Genomic DNA, 18,899 nt, shown 5'->3' with positions numbered 1-18,899 from the left:
GTCACTCCCTTTTGATCTTGCTCTTTGTTTGCTTCTGCTCTGTCCCTTCTCTGTCCACCACAGCTGTGAATGGAAAAGCTACACGTGTCTCTCCTGGCAAGGTTTTCAGCCGGGGGTGGGCTGGGCAGTGGGAGCGCACGCAGAGCGGCCGTGCGCTCACCTTGCCGCCAGCCCTGGGTGGCTAACTGGGCAAGCCTCAGTTTGCTCCTCTGTAAACATAGGCATGGGGATCCCACCGCCTGATGCGCTCCTTGGTTAGATGGAGACCAGCCGTCTCTTCAGGAAAGAGAGGGAAGGGTCTTGGTGAGCCCTGACACTGCTGGAGAGGCCGAGTGGCTGGGACCCCGTCTCACCTTCCTCATTCACTGCTCCAGTTCCTTCCACCTTCCCCTTCTGGCAGGCCTGCGTCCTCTGGGCGGAAGGAACTGACCTCTTCCCCCTGTTCCTTCCGGGCTGCTCCCCTCCTAGCCAACTTCACCTTGCCGGACGTCGGGGACTTCCTGGATGAGGTTCTGTTCATCGAGCTGCAGCGGGAGGAAGCCGACAAGCTGGTGAGGCAGTACAATGAGGAAGGCCGCAAGGCCGGGCCGCCCCCGGAGAAACGCTTTGACAACCGAGGTGGCGGCTTCCGGGGCCGAGGAGGTGGCGGCGGCTTCCAGCGCTATGACAACCGAGGTCCCCCTGGAGGCAGCCGCGGAGGCTTCCAGAACCGAGGTGGAGGCAGCGGTGGAGGGGGCAGCTACCGAGGAGGTGAGCCGTCGCGCTTACAGCTCCCCGCGCTGTGTTCCTGGGTCAGGGTCGGACCTTGACTGCAGTGGGCTGGCTGTCGTGAGGACCAGAGGGAGGCAGCCCCTGGGACGCCAGGGAGATCAGCATCCCACTCCCTGTCAGTGCTCCTCACTCGTGAATCTCCCCATCTTCTATGGCAGTTAGAGAGGCGGAGGAGATCTTCACCCACTGGGTCACTCCCCAAATGGCTGCAGTAGCTGGGGCTGGGCCAGGCCAAAGCCAGGAGCTTTATCCAGGCCTCCAGCATGGGTGCAGGTTCCCAAGGATTTGGACCGTCTTTCCCTGCCTTCCCAGGCACGTCATCAGAGAGCAGCCAAGACTCAAGCCTGTGCCCGTGCTGGGATGCTGGTGTCTCAGGTGGTGCTGAGCCCCTTAAGCCACACCAGTGCCCGGGAGCTTCTTGAGGGGCCAGGCCAGGTGCACTGCCGACCCCAGATCCCACCCGCACCTGGTGCAAGGCAGACGCTAGGACTCTTTGGATTGGGTTTTAAAGTGGTGGGGAGAGAGATTCAGTGAGACTAATTTTCTCAGTTCTTAGTACTGCAGTCTCTGAAGTAGTCTGTGAGTTTAACAGACATGGCCTGAGCCCTGTTCCAGGTGAGTTTTGTGCGGATAGTTCTGGGGGTGATACAGCCATGACCTAAATGGTTCTGTGGGAAACCCAGGGATGCTGTGACCTCGGTGACCCCCCAGTCCCGCCTGCAGGGGAGGCTGCAGGCTCAGCAAAGGCCTCTTGAGGTGCTGCTGTCTGAGCTGAGGTTCACAGGCCCGGTGGAAGTTGGCCAAGGGAAGGGAGTGGCTTCCAGGCCCCAGGAACAGCTGCACAGACTCAGGACAGGCCGGCCCCTTGGGCCAGGCATAAAGAGGCCCAGATCTGCCCATTCATGGCTGTGCTTCCTGCCTGAGCGTCTCTCTTGTTGGTTCATGCTGGGGCGTAGTAGAAGCCAAGACAGCCTTGGTCCCTGCCTCACTGGCCCACAGCCAGTGGGCGAGCCGAGCCTGCCCGCAGACAGTGACAGCCTCATGCTATCTGACATGTGACGGGGAGAGTCCAGGGGCCTGGGGAAACTCGGGGGTACGCTTCGTGCCTGGCCGTGCTTGGGGCCACAGCAGTTGCCAGCCCCTGTGGCTTACAGTTGAGAGTGATGGGGCCTCTCTGTTTCTTCAATGCAGGTTTCAACCGCAGTGGAGGTGGTGGCTACAACCAGAACCGCTGGGGTAACAACAGCCGGGATAACAACAACTCCAACAACCGAGGCAGCTACAACCGGGCCCCCCAGCAACAGCCGCCACCTCAGCAGCCGCCGCCGCCACAGCCGCCCCCACAGCAGCCGCCGCCGCCGCCCAGCTACAGCCCTGCTCGGAACCCCCCGGGGGCCAGCAGCTACAGTAAGAACAGCAGCATCCCTGGCGCCAGCGCCAGCACCAGCACCCCCACCGTCAGCAGCTACAGCCCTCCACAGGTGAGAGGCTGAGCCCGGGGTCACTGCCTGTGCACACGTGTGCTCTTGAACCCAAGCAGGTGAGAGGAGGGTGTTGTGAAGGAGCCGCCCACGCGTGTTCCAGTCACAGGTCTCTTCCTGCCTCCAGTCCACCCTTTCTCAGGGCCATGCACTGGTCTGGGATGGACCCTGGGCATTCTCAGATCCCCTCAACACCCTTCCCAGAACCTGCCACTACCCTCAGGGAGACACGGTGTGAGCACTGGCCCCTCTGGCAGGTGGATCTCTCTTGGCTGTGTCAGTGGCCTCACTGGGCCCCAGGAAAGCACTGGCGTGGAGTTGGCTTTCACCCAGCTGGAAAGGGCTGACCCGTTTGTAGCCAGGCTGTGAAGACCAGGGCCCTGGGCGTGGTGAGTGTCCGCTGTCCTGAGCCTCACGCCCAGGTAGCTCTGGGCCCAGGTCCAGCCGCGGGCTGCTGGTGCTCTGGCTGCAGGACGCACAGGCCACTGCTCCCCAGGCTGCCTGCGTGTCACTGCTCAGCCGTTTCCTGAGCGCCTTCCGCGCCAGGCCTGGGAGCAGCTGCCGGGAGACGGCTGGATGGACCCCAGTCCCCGTGGAGCCAGTGTTTCCTACGACAGGAGCGGAGTAGATTCCACCTCAGCCCCCAGGCCCACGACATCCGGTTTATGACCTTGGACAGAAGCTCTCTGGGCCTCATTTTCCCCACAAAGGCTCACGGTACTGTGAGGGGTTGTAGACTTTTGTCGTTTATTTGAAAAGCAGAGGAGGAGTCGGGGACAGAGCTCCCATCTGCTGCTTCCTTCCCCAGATGCCCTCAGCAGCCAGGAGCAGTCAGCCCACTGCCAGGAGCAGGGGCTCAGCCCAGGTTTCCCTGTGGGCGGCAGGGCCTAACCACCAAGCCATCACCTGCGGCTCCCTCTATCAGGAGGAAGCTGGAATCAGGCACGACTGGAGCGCGAACCCAGAAGTCCAGGCATTCCATTAATGGGATATGGGCACCCCAAGCAATTTCTTTCTTTCTTTTTTCTTTTTTTTTTTGAAAGCTTTTTTTTTTTTTTAATTATTTATTTATTTGAAAGTCAGAATTACACAGAGAGAGAAGGAGAGGCAGAGACAGAGAGAGGTCTTCCATCCGTTGGTTCACTCCCTAGTTGGCTGCAACGGCCAGAGCTGCACTGATCCGAAGCCAGGAGCCAGGAGTTTCTTTCAGGTCTCTCACACAAATGCAGGGGCCCAAGGACTTGGGCCATCTTCCACTGCCTTCCCAGGCCATAGCAGAGAGCTGGACTGGAAGTAAAGCAGCCGGGACTTGAACCGTTGCGCATATAGGATGCCAGCACTGCAGGCGGCAGCTCTACCCACTAAGCCACAGCGCCGGACCCCAAGCAGCTTCTATGCCAAATGGCACCATAGCTTATGAATTAAAGCTCTGGGACTAAACCAAGTAGGCTGGAGCTCTTTTTTATTTTTTTTAAAGATTTATTTATTTGAAAGAGTTACACAGAGAAGGAAAAGCAGAGAGAAAGAGAAAGGGGCCTTCCATCAGCTGGTTCACTCCACAAATGGCCACAGTGACTGGAGCTGGGCTATTCCAAAGCCAGAAGCCAGGAGCTTCTTCCAGGTCTCCCACGCAGGTGCAGGGGCCCAAGGACTTGGGCCATCTTCTGCTCTCCCAGGCCATCAGAAGTGGAGCAGCTGAGACTCGAACCAGCGCCCATATGGGATGCTGGATTTGGCTTTACCAGCTACGCCACAGTGCTGGCCCCTGGGCTGGAGTTCTTTTTAGCTGTGTGACCTTGACCCAGTGGTTTCACGTTCTTGAGCCTCAGCATCCTATTATAATGGAATTGGTGGACTCTCCCTCAGAGTCTGTACAGCAATGACATGGTTAACGACACAGCCTGTGCCAGGCAGCACCGTTGTTCTCAGCAGAGCTTGCCGTAACTGAGGCTGGCACACAGGAGCTGACTGGGTCCACGGGCAGCCTGAAGGAGCTGGGTGCAGCTCTCACTACAGAAAAGAAACCTGGGACTCGGGTACCATGTGCTTTGTTCGCCCAGGGTCTTCACGGCCAGAGCAGGGGCCTGGGACGAGCCCTTCGTCCTGTCCTGCGACATCACAGAGCTCACCCACCTCCTCCTCAGCCCTCAGACAAGCTCCCCAGGGCAGGGCCCTTCTTATCACCTGTGAGCTGCTTCACAGAGCTTCGGCACTCTCTCTCTTCCAGCCGAGTTACAGCCAGCCACCCTACAACCAGGGAGGTTACAGCCAGGGCTACACAGCACCACCGCCTCCACCTCCGCCACCACCTGCCTACAACTATGGGAGCTACGGTGGCTACAGCCCGGCCCCCTATACCCCACCGCCACCCCCAACTGCACAAACCTACCCTCAGCCCAGCTATAACCAGTATCAGCAGGTAGGTGCCAAATGGGGGCCGGGTGGGTGGAGACGCTCCAGGGGCTCCCCTTGGGTGGGATTCCCAAACCTGGGCCTCTGCTTTCCCCTAAAATGGTGGGCAGCCTGCTGGCCTCAGGCTGGTACAGCCAAATAACTGACGTCATAGGCCCTCCACAGTGCAGCACGGACCAGGGAGGGGCTGCCTGAGGCCTCCGGATCCTGCTTCAGCTCCGGTTAGGGCCCTGTTCCAGGCTGCCCTGGCTGTGGTAACTGGCCGATGGCAGCCATGCTGAGAGGGCACTGGGGTGACAGCCAGAGCCTGGGCCCCATCCCTGATTGCCCACCACCTGGCATCGGGTTGGTCACTTGCCCTTCCAATGTGTCTTGTCACCTCTGCACTGACTGATCTCTGCTCCAGGTGAGGGGGAGGGTGGGGCTGGGAGAGGAGCCAAATCTGGGGTGGAGGAGGGCAACCTGATTCTCTTGGTCTCTCCCCAGTATGCGCAGCAGTGGAACCAGTACTATCAGAACCAGGGCCAGTGGCCACCATACTACGGGAACTACGACTACGGGAGCTACTCCGGGAGCACACAGGGAGGCGCAAGTACACAGTAGCCGGCGTGCTCCCAAGGCTCCAGAGGCCCCCACTGGCTTCCTCCACCAGCGCCTGCCTCGGCCCCTCTACCCCACCGGGTCCCGTGGTGCTGGGGACAGGGGCATCCCAGGGCCGCCTCCCTCTGAGGGGCTTCTCCCCCCGCACCGGGCCAGGCATTTTTCTCTGGATTCAAACAGGCAACAATGACCTTTTATTTTCTGTTTGTCCCCGACCTCCCACCTCTCCTCATCCTCCTACCTCCTTTTTGACAAGAGAACCCCCTCTCCTCGGCAGCAGTGAGGCCACAGTGACTGAGGGGAGGACCCCGTCTCCTCCCAGCCCTGCTCCTGCCCTTAGCTTCCCAGGCCCTCATGCAGTTGGTTGTAAACTCTTCCAGGAGCTGTTTTACTGTCTACTTTTCAGGATTAAAAAAAAAATCAAAAACTTAAAAAAACAAGTTTAAAAAGCAAAATACAGAGGGAGGAAGCAGTGACCTTTTTTTGGTAATTATGCTTTTTTTTAATTTTTAGAATTTGTCCGTTTTTACTGTGGGTCGGCCGTTGATATTTCATCAAGATAACCATTTCTTTGCTGAGTTCAGGTGACCGAGGAAGAGCCACACCCTCAAAACACAAAAACAGAACCACAGAATCATCTTTAACCTAACTTTTTATACGACGTCTCAGTTCCTCGTAACTTTGCACACGAGCTTCTGTGTTCAGTTGAATTGTAACTGCTTTTTGTATTTGGAGAGAGTGTGACTATTGAACTTGAAACCTTTTATTCCGGGCGTCTTGGTAGTTTCTGGTGGGATTCAGCGGGGGAGGGAGGGGGAGGGGGCCGCCTCCCTTGAACCCGGGGTGTCCCCCGCCGCCTCGCTGGGCTCCCAGGTGCCGGCCTGAGCGCGTTTCCCACCGTGGTCCTCCAGTCTGACTCCAGCTGACCTGTGTGTTTTAACAGGATTTTTAACAAACTGCACTTACTTACTAAGAAATGTGTTTGCCCTGTTTGTTTTGTTTTGTTTCAATAAATGACACGGCACCCAGCAGGAAGGAGGCAGGGTGGAGACCCTGAGCTGTTGCTGCAGTTGGCCTTAATCGGGGTGGGCAGCTGCTCCCTCACTCGTTACCCGACTGGGGCCTGGGGGCCGTCTCTGGTCTTGGTGCAGACGTCCCCTTGAGCCCACTAGCTCACTCCTGATTTCTCTGCTTCTCACAATCCCAAATCCCTCCAGGAATTTTTTCAAGACTTGTTTATTTGAAAGGCTAGAGTTGCAGAAAGAGGGAGAGAGAGCTTCCATCTACTGGTTCACTCCCCCAGTGACCGCAGTGGCAGGGCTGGGCCAGGCCTAAGCCAGGAGCCTGGAACTCCATCTGGGCCTCCCACGTGGGTGGCCGGGGCTTAAGCACTGCTTTCGCAGGCTTTTGAGCAGGAAGCTGACTCAGAAGTGGAGCAGCTGGGACTGGGATCCCGCTCTGACGCGGGTACGCGGGTGCGCAGGAGCCGGTGTGCCCGTGCTGCACCGCGGCGCTGGCTCCACCCCAGGGACTTCTGTGTGGGAGACTTGGGAGGCCCGGGTGGAGACAGGTGCACTGATGACGTAGAGACGAGGGCTGGCTGCTTGTGTGCAGTCACTGGGTAGATAGCCTCGGACCTCAGGCTTGACCTGGGATTGGGGTAGTGGTCTGCCCTCCTGTAGTGGAGACCGTCCTAGACCCTGTTCTCACAGGGTCACGCTCCAGAGAACGCAGACCTGTCATGGGACAGCACCAGTGGCCAGCTCTGAGACTAGCCCGATGGCTCCTAGCGTTCTCCCCTAAACTTCATCTCCCCCCATAGTGCCTGCTCGGCGCCTGGCACCTGGAGGGGCGGAGCTGGTGAAGAGTGGCTCCGTTGCAGGAGCTCCGAACCTCACGAAGGAGACGGCTAGGCGCGGAGGGGACCATCTGAACGTGAGGACGTGCCAGCGTTGCCCTCAGAGGGACACTAAACCTGGCTCTCCCCATCCGGGAAGCCCCTTCCCGCCCCGTGGGTCCGCGTGCTGTGGCGCAGCGCCCTCTGCCGGCTTCACCTGGTAGTACGCCCAGGCCCAGGCTGTCCCCACCTGTGGTGTGGCGCGTGGGGACCCCGCTTTCCTCCCGACTTGAGAATGCGCCGCTCGCTGCCGCGGCCTGGGCTGTTGCAGCAGCTTCCTCCAGAGCGCTCATCTCCTGTGACCCCGCTGCCCACTCCCCGGAGGATGAAGCAGCTCAAGCTGCTTAGAATGGATCGTCACGGCTTAGTGAGCCCTCTGTGACCTGGCGGCCTCGCCGGCTCCCTGTCTGCCCCTCTGACATTCACGCCGGTGGTTCTTCACAAACCCCTTGTGGACCTGCACATGCCATGAACTCTGCCCTGAACGGTGCGCACCGCTGGAGTCGCGTAAAGATCCACGGGGCTCCCAAGTCCTCCGCAGCCCGGTCATGGCCTTGCCAGGTTGGAACTTTCTGTTCCCTGGCCGTGGCGTGCGCGCCTTCCCCCGACGCCCTGACGCCCCGTGCTTCAGGGCCCCCGGGGTCTCCTCCCGAGCCCGTCCCTGACCGTCCCCGCCTCAGAGCCCGGCCACCGACGCCGAATGCGGGTCCTCCGGGGCCTGGGAACAACGTGGGGGGTGACATTCCTGGGTCGCTCCCAGCCAGGGACTGGGTATGATACAAGCGGGAGGCGTAGTAAATATTCTTGGAGGTGGTCGCTCACCCCAAAATTAAGCCAGGAGCTGCTGGGTTCACAGCCGCGGGCACATGAGCAGTGCTTCGGGGCCCCCCTGATTTTCCACTCTCACCCTCGGCGCGCCTTTTACTTCCGGGCTGGGAGCGCGCGACCCGAGGGAGCACGCATGCGCGTAGGGAGATCCGCCTTCAGCCCGGAACCTTAGTGCCTAGGTGCGGCGGAGCACCGACCCCGGGAACTTGTTCTCCCGGAAGTAGCTACCGAGTGCTCGGGGGCCGAGATTGGGTTGCGGAACCCTCGGTGGCGGTTGATAAGTCGCAGGAAACCGAGATGGAGGCCGTGGCGACTGCGGCGGCGGCGGAAGCCGACGAGGGTGAGATCCTGGCCACGCAGAGGCGGCGGGAGGGTGCAGCTGCGGTGTCTCTAGGAAATGGTTCCCCGGGAACTCGAGGGAGGACTCTTGACAGAGGGACACCTGCCCGCGGCGTTACCTGTCCGTCCCAGCGCCCCGCCGGTTTACGGCCTCTTGTCACAGGCCGCCCTCCTCTGCCTCCGTCCTCTCCCCCGAGAGAAGCTTCCTCCCGGTTCCCGGCCAGCTTTCCCACGTCCCGGTCAGCCTTCCCGTGCTGGTGCGCGGGTTCGCACAGAGCTCAGCCCAAGTGCCCGACGAAGCCGCCTGAGTATCTGCAGCTGACCACGGCCCCGTGTCACCGCGACCCCCGAGGCCGCCCCTTCAGAGTCCCTGCGCCACCCCCGGGCTCGCCCCCTCACTCTTCCCGTCAGCCTAAATGCTTCTGTTTTTGTCATTTTAAAATTCCATCTGTTGCTTCAGTCTCCGGTGTGGGGCGAGGCGTGGGGGGATCCTGGCCCCGGACCACTGGCTGTCGAAGCCGGACGATGTGTCCGAGGTGGGCGGGAGCGTGTCACGGGCCCTTTTATGTGTTTGGAGCTTTACACGATTAAAAACAAAACTTGAACCCTAAAAAGAAAGTCTGCACCCTCGCTGCCCATGCTGCCTTCCAGACGAGTCCGATTCGCCTCCATTCCCGCGCCTCGCACCCACCGCCGTGGGCTTCCATCGGGAGGCCTCGGGTCAAGTCTCCCGAGCCTTCTGCGCGTAGCGCTGCCCCGTGGCTCGCACACTAGACCACCGGGGACTCGGCCCGCTTCCTCTGGTGGCTCCCTTGCAGACCGCCTCAGTGCCCTGCGGCTGCTGTAACGAACGACCGTCCGCCGGGCGGCTTCCTCCGCACGAGCTCCTTTCTCGGGGTCCTGGAGGCCGGAAGTCTGCAATGCGTTCCTTGGCGGGGTGGGGTGGGGTCTGGTCTTTGCTCTCCCAGCCGCTGACGGCCGCGGGATTCCTTGCCTGTGGCCTCATCGTTCCTAGCCCTGCTTATCCTCACGTTGCCTTCTCTTTGGGGTGTGTCAGGTCTTCCACAGGGGCTCTCAAAGGACACTGGAGTTTTCATCGGGCGCCCCTGGACCCTAAACCACACCTGGGAAACACCCCTTCTGTTTGTTTCCCCCAAGATAACTGTTGCAGGCGTGAAGAGACTGTCTTTTGTTTCTGTCCATTTGAGAAAGATGGACAGTGAGAGTTCCCATCCATTGGCTGGGAACAGATGCCATTATGGAAGCCAGGAGCAGGAACCACCCAGGTCCCCCTCTGGGGTGGCAGGAACGCAGTCACTCGAGCCCTCACCGCTGCCTCCCAGGGTCTGCAGTCACAGGAAGCTGGGACTTGGAGTCGAAGCACCCGACATGGGACCTGGAATTCTAACCGCTGGGCTGACGCCCACTCCCCTTCCCAGCCGTGTCCTCGCCCATGTCTGGCCCCTCTCCTCATGCATCAGCTCCTGCTTCCTGCCCGTGACCCTGTCTTGGGCCCAGTCCTGGATGCCTCCCTCACCCCCTGCCCTTCAGCCCCACGTGGCTGCCCAGCCTCCTGGCGTCTTTGGAGCCCCGCCCCCACTCTCCCCTCCCCTCTGCCACAGCCTCTGTCTGCTCCAGCTGTCTTCTCTTGCCACACTGACACCCCCTGCAGCTCGTCCCCATCCCAGCCAAGTGGCTAAAGGGGCGGTCTCTACTTCGTCTTCAGCGCTGCCCCCTCTGGGGTTTGCCCGGGCTCAGCTTTCCTGCCGTTTCTGCCTGTGTGCTCTTCGATCTGGACTGTCTCCCATCCAGCTGTGCTCCCAAGGGCAGGAGCTGCACTGGGTTCCTCCCTGCACGCTGGGCCTCGCCTGCTCAGGGCCATGTGCGCACAGAGGACCAGGGAGGGGACAGGTTAGTGAATGCGTCTGTGTAAACAAGTGAATCAGTGAGGTGGCCCGAGGCCTCTGCGCTGGCTGGTCCATGCCTCACCGTGCAGCTCTCTACTCTCATGTCACTTTTGGGCACAGCCTCCTCTTGTTAAATTGCAGCCTCACGGGCAGGCATCCGACCTTGCAGTTAAGCCAACATCTGGGGGCTGGCACTGTGGCGTGGTGGGTTCAGCTGCTGCCTGCGACACCTGACATCCCATTTGGGTGCTGGTTTGAGTCCTACCTGCTCCACTTCCAATCCAGCGCCCTGCGAACGCCCCCGGGGAAGGAGCAGAGGATGGTCCAAGTGCTTGGGTCCCTGCACCCTCGTGGGAGACCCAGATGCAGTTCCAGGCTCCTGCCTTTGGCCTGTCCCAGCTCCAATTACTGCAGCCATTTGGGGAGTCAACCAGGGGATGAAAGATCATTCTTTAACTCTGCCTTTCTAATAAATAAATCTCAAAAAAAAAAAAAAAAAGATTTGCACATTGGAACACCTGGGTCCAAGTCCCGGCTCTGCGGCTGACCCCGGCTTCCTGCTGATGCAGACTGGGAGGCGCTGTACCTTGCCACCCACATGGATTGAGGTCCCAGCTCCCAGCTCGGGCTCGGACCAGGCCCCAGCTGTTGCAAGAATTTGGGCAGTGAACCAGAAGATGGGGGCTCTGTCTTGTCTCCCTCTCAGATAAACAGGTACAAATTTGGGGGTTGGGAGTTTAGCTCAAGAGTTAGGTCACCACTTGGGACAACGGCATCCCCCACCGGCGTGCATGGTTTGCGTCCTGGCTGCTCGGCTTCGGGCCCGGCTCCCTGCTGCTGTTTGTCCTGGGAAGCAGCAGGTGACGGCTCAAGGACTTGGGTCCCTGCCTCCCGCCCGCCCACGTGGGAGACCCACGAAGTTCCAGGCTCCGGTGTCAGCCTTGCCCGGGGGTTTGGGAAGTGAGCCTGCAGGTGGAAGACTTCAGTATCTCCCTCCCTCTCCCTTCCCTGCTTCTCACAGGAAGTGAGAACACGTTTTTTAATAATAAAACTTTTAGTAAAAGCGCAGCCTCCCCGTGTCTCCTCCTCCTGCCCTTCCTTTCAGCATGGCTCTGGGAAACATGGACCACGTTGTGTGTGTCCAGTAACTATGCTGGCGGTCAGCCATCAGCCGTCTGGGCCCTCTAAAATAGCGACCCCCTCGCGTAGGGGGTGTGGGCGTGTCCAGAATATAGCAGGTGCTCAGTGAGTGAGGAGTCCCAGCCTCTCCCCTTCCCACTCCCACCCCAAACCAACACCTCCTCTCTTCACAGGCCGCACGGAGCCCACGCCTGGGCACTGGGGGGAGCTGAGCCAGACCCCAGTCACACCCAGACCCCAGGACAAGGTGGAGGCAGTGGAAGGAGAGTCGGGGAGCTTGGACGGCGCCGAGAACCCGGCAGTGAGTGCGATGCTGCGCGCCGTGGCTGCCGGCCCTCTGCCCGTGTGCAGTCAGCAGCAGGGCGAGCCCGACCTGACCGAGCGGGAAAAGGTGGCCATCCTGAGCCAGCTGTACCATGAGAAGCCACTCGTGTTCCTGGAGCGCTTCCGCACGGGCCTCCGTGAGGAGCACCTGGCCTGCTTCGGCCACCTGCGTGGGGACCACCGTGCAGACTTCTACTGCGCTGAGGTGGCCCGGCAGGGCAGTGCCCGGCCCCGCACCCTGCGCACCCGCCTGCGCAACCGGCGCTATGCCGCCCTGCGCGAGCTCATCCAAGGTGAGGAGGGCAGATGGGCCGGGGAGGGAAGGGGGTGGGGGGAGATGGGGGCAGACGCAGGCCCGAGATCCCGGGAGAGGCTTTGAGGCAGACGGGTCCAGGCAGAGCCACAGAAATGAGAAGTCGTGGAGAGAGGGAGCAGAGAGAATGGGGCCGACAGGCAGAAGGCGTCACTGGCATCTGACAGCAGTGGGCGAGGCCACAGGCCGCAGCACCGCCCACCTGTGTGCCTGGCAGCACATGCGCCGCATTCCACACTCGAACAAATGGCAATTCCTTTCGGGGTGCCGTTTTTGTTTCTATGTGTTTTTTTTGTTTGTTTTGTTTTGTTTTGTTTTTTGACGACAGGCAGAGTGGACAGTGAGAGAGAGAAACAGAAAGGTCTTCCTTTTGCCGTTGGTTCACCCTCCAATGGCCGCCGCGGCCAGCGCACCGCACTGATCCGATGGCAGGAGCCAGGTACTTCTCCTGGTCTCCCATGGGGTGCAGGGCCCAAGCACCTGGGCCATCCTCCACTGCACTCCCGGGCCACAGCAGAGAGCTGGCCTGGAAGAGGGGCAACCGGGACAGAGTCCGGCGCCCCAACTGGGACTAGAACCCGGGTGCTGGCGCTGCAAGGCGGAGGATTAGCCTAGTGAGCCGCGGCACCGGCTCTATGTGTTTTTTTTAAAAGATTTATTTATTTGGAAGGCAGAGTTACAGAGAGACATTTTCCATCCGCTGGCTCACTCCCCAAAAGGCTGCAACACTCGGAACTGGACCAGACCGAAGCCAGGAGCTTCTTCCAGGTCTCCCATGTGGGTGCAGGGGCCCAAGCACTTGGGTCACCTGCTGCTGCTTTCCCAGGCCATAGCAGGGAGCTGGATCTGAAGTGGAGCAGTGGGATTCCATATTGGGTGCTACAGGTGGTGGCTTAACCCACTGTGCCACAGCGCCAGCCCCCTTGCGGATGTCTTAAGCAAGACACGGTGACAGCCATGAAGGAGACACTGCTGCCTTCCTGACCACTTAACTAGGAGTGTCTTTGTGGCCACAGACAGAGCGAGCAGAGTTAACAGACATGAGCATGGCAGAGCTAGTCAGGGCCAGTTAGGAGAAGGCCCAGCTGTGGAGGGACTGTCGGTGGGGAACAGGGTGACAAAGGAGGGGTGAGTGAGGTGGGGTTAAGTGGCAGAAACTGACAGCAGGCAAGAGAGATGGAGGGAAAAAGAGGAATAGAAACCATTTGGTAGAAGATGCCAGAAACAGCAATGGGATGGCCAGCGCCGCGGCTCACTAGGCTAATCCTCCGCCTTGCAGCGCCGGCACACCGGGTTCTAGTCCCGGTTGGGGCGCCGGATTCTGTCCCGGTTGCCCCTCTTCCAGGCCAGCTCTCTGCTGTGGCCCGAGAAGGCAGTGGAGGATGGCCCAAGTGCTTGGGCCCTGCACCCCATGGGAGACCAGGAGAAGCACCTGGCTCCTGGCTTTGGATCGGTGTAGCACGCTGGCCGCGGCGGCCACTTTTGGTGTGAACCAACGGAAGGAAGACCTTTCTCTCTCTTTGTCTCTCTCTAACTCTGCCTGTCAAAAGAAAAGAAAAAAAAAGAAAAGAAACAGCAATGGGAGTGAGAGAGCAGGACTGAGGGAGTGAGCAGGACAGGGACAGGCACAGACCCCGGGGCTGCAGGAGCCAGGATGCTGTGCAGGTGCTCGGTCCTGGGCTAGGACCGGGGGGGGGGGGGGAGGGCCAGGGACAGTATAGTTGTTACCACAGTGTTCAAGCCAGGCCCACCTGCAGGGGCTGAGCCAGCTGGGACACCCTGAGAGGCAGACCCCAAGCTCTGTAGACCTGATCCTAGATGCACATGGCTGCGCGCACATGCGTTCTGCCTGCACTGTCCCACACACCAGCTCCCAGACACAGGTACGTGGGACTGCACACACACCCTCCCAGGCCAGGCACAGCTGTCCATGGGCCATAGAGCCCTGATGCCTCAGAGGCCATGCTGAACCAGGCCTGCCCTTGTACCCCTGCTTGGATGTGTGAACACACCGGTGGTTGCAGGCCCGGTCACACGCACATGCTCAGACGCGTGCCCCACACATGAGGCCCCCGTGGTTTTCCTGTGAACCTGAACGTGCACGCACGGACATGGCCACTCAGACACGCTCTCTCCACGCAGGGGGGGAGTACTTCAGTGATGAGCAGATGCGGCTCCGGGCCCCCCTGCTGTACGAGCAGTACATCGGGCAGTACCTCACCCAGGAGGAGCTCAGCGCCCGTGCCCCGATCCAGCCCCCCAAGCCAGGCGCCCCCGGCACGCCCGCCTGCCCACTGTCTGACCTGCTGCTCCAGTCCTACCAGGAGCGGGAGCTGCAGCAGCGGCTGCTCCAGCAGCAGGAGGAAGAGGAGGCCTGCCTGGAGGAAGAGGAAGAGGAGGAGGACAGTGACGAGGAAGGTGAGGGATAGGAGCAGGGGGACCCAGCATCCAGACACCGGCTGCAGGCCTGGCCCGCACCTGAGCCCTCAGTGCTCCCTCCCCACCCTGAGGCCTGCAGTCTGGTCCCTGGCGCGTGTGACGGACCATGTCCCCTGGAGGGAGGCAGCAGCTGCCACATGCACTGCTCACCCCCCGCCGTGCTGTCCCTGCCGCAGACCAGCGGTCAGGCAGAGACTCGGAGGCCTGGGTCCCCGACTCGGAGGAGAGGCTGATCCTGCGGGAAGAGTTCACCAGCCGCATGCACCAGCGCTTCCTGGACGGCAAGGACGGCGACTTCGACTACAGGTGCTCCCGGGCCCCGCACACGCCTGCCCCAGGGTGCTGGGAGGCCCTGGTGCGGCGCCTCAGCCGGAGGAGGAGGCATGGCCGCCTTGGAGCAGCCTGGGCCACCCGAGCCTCGCCCCTCGGCCGGGGAGGCGTTGCGCAGGGCTGACCTGAGCACTGCAGGTGGCAGTGGCCACCTGAGCCCCGAGTGTCCAGGCCCTGCAGCCTGGTCAGACCCAGGGGGCACCCTGCAGGGTTAGCACACAGGGGCCTGTGGGTCCACAGTGCCAGGTGTTCATTTCTCCACCCAGACCACCAGGCCAAAGGACACGGGAAAATGATTTGTCAGAGTCAGAGAAAGGTGGTTTTGTCAGCTGAGCGAGTCCTGCCTCGTGGTCGGGAACACCAGACCTGTAGCCCGGAGCAGGTGTGCCAACCTGGGCCCCTCTGAAACGGGGCTTGTGGTCTCCACCACAGGGCCTGGCCATGGCCAGCACCTGAGGACCAGAGCATCCCAGCTGCCGTGTGTGTGTGTGTGTGCACGTGTGTGTGCCAGATGTGCCCCCAGCCAGAGCACAGCCTCCAGAGCCTCCAGCAGGGTGTCCAGGCCATGGCATCCCTCGGTGGGCGACACCGCTGCTGCCACCAGACCAGGTGCCTGGGAGGAAGTCGGGAGCGCGAGGGCAGCTGCCGGGCAGCAGCGGCTCCACCATGTCCTCGTCCACACACCAAGCCCGTGTGTGCCGGGTGTCTGCCTGTCCAGGCTCTGGGGATAAAGCGGGGAACAAGACCAGCGAGAGGCTTTCCTGCCAGACAGAACAGGGCCCCTCCAGCGAGAGGCGGAGAGGTGACGCAGGGCTGGGAAGGCTGTGAGGAGGGGACCCGCGCTCCCGAGAGGCCACAGCAGGTGCAGGAAACCTGCGGGGCGGGGGGGGGGGGGCTCCCTGGATGTGGGGAGCTGAGCCGGGGGCTGCTGGGAATCCTATGGACCTGTGTGTGGCAGGGTGTTGAGCAGTGCCCTAGGAGGCAAAAGTGCCCTGTTGGAAACCCCTGCTGCCTTGGGAACGTGGGCCCCACGTCACCACGGTCTCCAGTCGTTTGAGAAAGCAGACTTTTTATATAAAACGTGACTTAGGAGATGCTGGGCCTGACGTCCCCCTCCAAGGTCAGCGCCAACACAGCTGCCTCCCTTCACAGCACAGTGGACGACAACCCCGACCTGGACAACCTGGACATCGTGGCCCGGGACGAGGAGGAGCGCTACTTCGATGAGGAGGAGCCCGAGGACGCCCCCAGCCCAGAGCCGGATGGCGACTGACGGCATCACCGTCCACTCCCCTGGCGAGGCTGCTGCTGCAGGCCGCCCTGTGACCGACCCCACAGGGGCGTCGGCCGGCTCCCCCACACCCTGGCTCGTCCTGTGCCTGCCTCAGCCCCACTGCCCTTTGTCCTGCGTCCCTGCCCTTCTCCCTCTTCCCAAGGCGCTGCCCGCTGCCTCGGGCCCAGTATGAAAGTCCTCCGCTGGACTGAGGCCGGGGCACTTGCTGCTGGCCCCGTGCACGTCTCGTTCCACTCAGGTGGCGTGCGTGGCGCCCTCTGTCTCGCGCAGCTCCTGCTCGCTGCTGTGTCCCCATCTCCTGGGCCTGTGCTTTTCCGTCTGTGGTTTCCAGTTCTCTCCCAGCCATGGGCTGTCTCTGTCCCTCTGGTCTCAGCCTTTATCTCTCTGAGCTGTAGGCTTCCCCACCCCCAAGCCTGGCTGCACGGCTCCCATGTCTCACTCAGGACCCAGGCTGGGGAGGGGTGGGCAGCCCTGGGGGCCTGCCAGCTTGGGGTAGCAGGGGGGCTCCCCCTTCCCAGCCCCCACAAACCCCCCCCCCCCCCCCCGCCGCCCAGCCACAATTTTCCCTTCCTTCACTTCCTCCGCTCCCTCTCCCTCCTGTTTACACTCCCCAAATACGTGCAGGCTGTTATCACGGGCCTGAGTCATCCCACACAGCCTGCCCCAGCCTCCCTGCCCCCAGCCGGCCACAGGGCCCGCCCCAGGAGCCCCCTGCCGCCCTAGGCTAATGGGAGCCAGATGGCCGCCTGGTGACTCAGCCACCGGCCTGTGGGAACCCAGGCGCCCTGCCTTCCCATGCCCCACACCCCTCTGGTCCCCCAGCAGAGGGGGAACTGGCGGCCACTAGGGGAGTGGGCCACATAAGCCAGCCGTTAGCTGAGCTGGGCCTGGGGACTCCTGTCTCCTGTGAGACAGAACGGTGGCGCCCTGACCAGGCCAGACTCCCGGAACCCTTCCTGGGCCACAGTTCTGGCCTGTGCCCAGCTGTAGGTCAGCCCACCTTGATTCCAGGAGCTAGGGTGGACAGCCAGGGGTAGGTGGCTGCATTGGGAGGCTCAGAGGGGGTACCCGGCCAGCAGAGTTCCCAGCATCCCTGGGCCAGGTGCCTGGCACCGCACCACAGGGACTCCTCCAGGCAGCCAACAGCCTAGGGACCCCCAGCTCCACATCGCAGATGGGTCAGGGGAGGCCCAGCGTGGAGGGGCTGCTTACTCAAGGCCATAGGCCCGAAGAGGCAGACAGGTGGAACGAAGGTGCTAGAGCCGCCCGGGACAGGGAGACAGGAGAAGCGTCCAGGTGGGGTGAGGCCCGCCGAGGCTACGCTGGGGGAGATGAGCACGGCGCAGGGACGTCGTCACGCAGGAGCGGTGCTGGCACCCGACGTGGGGGAGCATGCGTGGTCTGTCATCTGGTCATTAAATCTTTATGTTCTACTGTGCCATCGTAAATTTGTTACGTGTTTTTTTTTTTAAAAAAAGAAACAAGAGACAGCAGTTGAGTCAGAGTTAGGGTTAGTCAGATGGTCCAGACGAGCGTCTGGCCGGGACAGAGGTGGAGCCGTCCCGGGGACGGGGATTAGAAGGGGAGACAGGAAGAGAGGAGGAGACTCCGAGCAGCCCACCCTGGCCCCCCAGCGCCACTCGGGCCTGGGGTGGGCGGAGAGGCTGAGTCAGGGAGGCTGGTTGCTGGGGACAGCCCCTTTGTGGGCATCCGGCCCCCACCCCGTGGCGGCTGTCCCGGCCCCGCCCTCAGCAACTGACACCTCCGTGTGTCCCTCCCGTGTTCCGCCAAAGCCGAAGCCGCTTCACATCCCTGTGCCCCTGTGCTGGCTGCTGTCCTCTCCCCTTTCTGCGGCTCCTCCGCCTCTCGCCCGCCCCTCCCCCGCCCCTCTCTGGCTGTCAGCCTCTCCCCTCCCCCTGTGCCTGCCTCTCCACTCCGGGTTCCTGAGCCCCTGCCTCTCCCACCTTGGTCATTCTCTCTTGCTGGCCTCTTGAGCTTCTGTCAGTCTCTGACCCCCATCCCTTGCTCCACTGGCCTCCCCTCCTACCCTGGTCTCAGCCCTCATTTTTTCCTATCCCTCCCCCTGCCCGTCTCCTGGTCTGCCCCCTGTTCCCAGCCTCTGTCTGCCTCCCAGGCACGTCCAGGTCAGCTGCACTGGTGGCCCCTGGCAGTGCAGAACGAGGGTCACTGCCCCCACCCAGGAGGGGTGCGGTGAGGCTGTGGGACTTTTCTGGCCAGGGGGAAATGTCTGTGCTGTGGCCTGGTCACCCCCGCCCCCAGGACCTGCTGGGCTGCGGCCGCCCCCGGGCTGGGGTAGAGTAAACACAGCCACAGGCAGCCCTGGGTTATTTATACCGAGGGCTGGGCGCAGGGCCAATGCCCACCACAGCCCCTGCCCTGCCCACTGCCGCAGCCAGCCCCAAGCCAGCGTGGCACCAGGCGGCAAGGGGACACGCGCCGCAGACACAGCCTCCACTCAGCACAGAGGCCAGCGGGCGTCACAGGACGACGCCTCCTCCCCTGCAAACCCCAGCAGGCAGGGCAGCCACACGGGCACTGGCACTCCCGGCCCTGCGGACGCCCGGCAGAGCCCCCACAACACAGCCCGGCCACCAGCCCGCAGTCAGGCTTCAAGATGCGGCACTGCAGTGGGCGCCTGGCTCACCAGGTGTGCCCAGACACTGCACACCGTGGCAGTCGTCACACACGGCTGTGTGAGAAACAGCAACACTGCATTTCAAGTCAAACTTGCACAGAACACACCAACTCACACCCCGCGCTGAGCCAGGAAGATGCTGAGGGGCAATTCGGACGCACAGCCACC

At 61.7% G+C, this 18,899-nt stretch overlaps 2 protein-coding genes and 1 long non-coding RNA gene across 14 annotated transcripts in view; 2 read left to right on the top strand and 1 right to left on the bottom strand.

The window, feature by feature from the left end:
• Positions 1–6,030, top strand: part of HNRNPUL1 (heterogeneous nuclear ribonucleoprotein U like 1) — a 36,525-nt gene extending 30,495 nt beyond the window's left edge. For all 10 annotated transcript variants that reach the window (XM_089318794.1, XM_070062167.2, XM_070062175.2 and 7 more), the window contains exons 12-15: positions 469–750; positions 1,963–2,252; positions 4,480–4,671; positions 5,151–6,030. In XM_089318794.1, the coding sequence (XP_089174920.1) occupies positions 469–750; positions 1,963–2,252; positions 4,480–4,671; positions 5,151–5,267 (881 nt within the window). In that variant the 3' untranslated portion in view covers positions 5,268–6,030. The remainder of the gene's footprint in view (positions 1–468; positions 751–1,962; positions 2,253–4,479; positions 4,672–5,150) is intronic.
• LOC108175753 (uncharacterized) lies at positions 5,761–8,122 on the bottom strand. Its single transcript, XR_016224527.1, has 2 exons — positions 7,984–8,122; positions 5,761–6,191 (listed from the first exon to the last, which is right to left on the bottom strand). It is a non-coding gene; the product is annotated as an uncharacterized LOC108175753 (long non-coding RNA).
• Positions 8,123–8,130: 8 nt separating this feature from the next.
• On the top strand, positions 8,131–17,523 carry CCDC97 (coiled-coil domain containing 97). 3 transcript variants are annotated; one of them, XM_002722313.6, is made up of 5 exons: positions 8,131–8,329; positions 11,549–11,992; positions 14,155–14,430; positions 14,628–14,757; positions 15,934–17,523. In XM_002722313.6, exons 1-5 carry the CDS (start codon positions 8,287–8,289, stop codon positions 16,052–16,054), a joined length of 1,014 nt encoding a protein of 337 aa, XP_002722359.2. In that variant the 5' UTR covers positions 8,131–8,286; the 3' UTR covers positions 16,055–17,523. The 3 variants fall into 3 exon arrangements, with proteins under 3 accessions (XP_002722359.2, XP_008247927.2, XP_069918278.1); XM_008249705.5 differs by having other exon boundaries at positions 8,146–8,329; positions 15,939–17,523; XM_070062177.2 differs by lacking the exon at positions 8,131–8,329 and adding an exon at positions 10,086–10,239.
• Positions 17,524–18,899: the final 1,376 nt, after the last annotated feature.

Source organism: Oryctolagus cuniculus, chromosome 18 (genome assembly GCF_051225735.1).
Source record: "Oryctolagus cuniculus isolate XC-2025 breed Fujian yellow rabbit chromosome 18, ASM5122573v1, whole genome shotgun sequence".
Taxonomy (NCBI): Eukaryota; Metazoa; Chordata; class Mammalia; order Lagomorpha; family Leporidae; genus Oryctolagus; species Oryctolagus cuniculus.
This window is presented reverse-complemented; position numbering and strand designations above follow the sequence as displayed.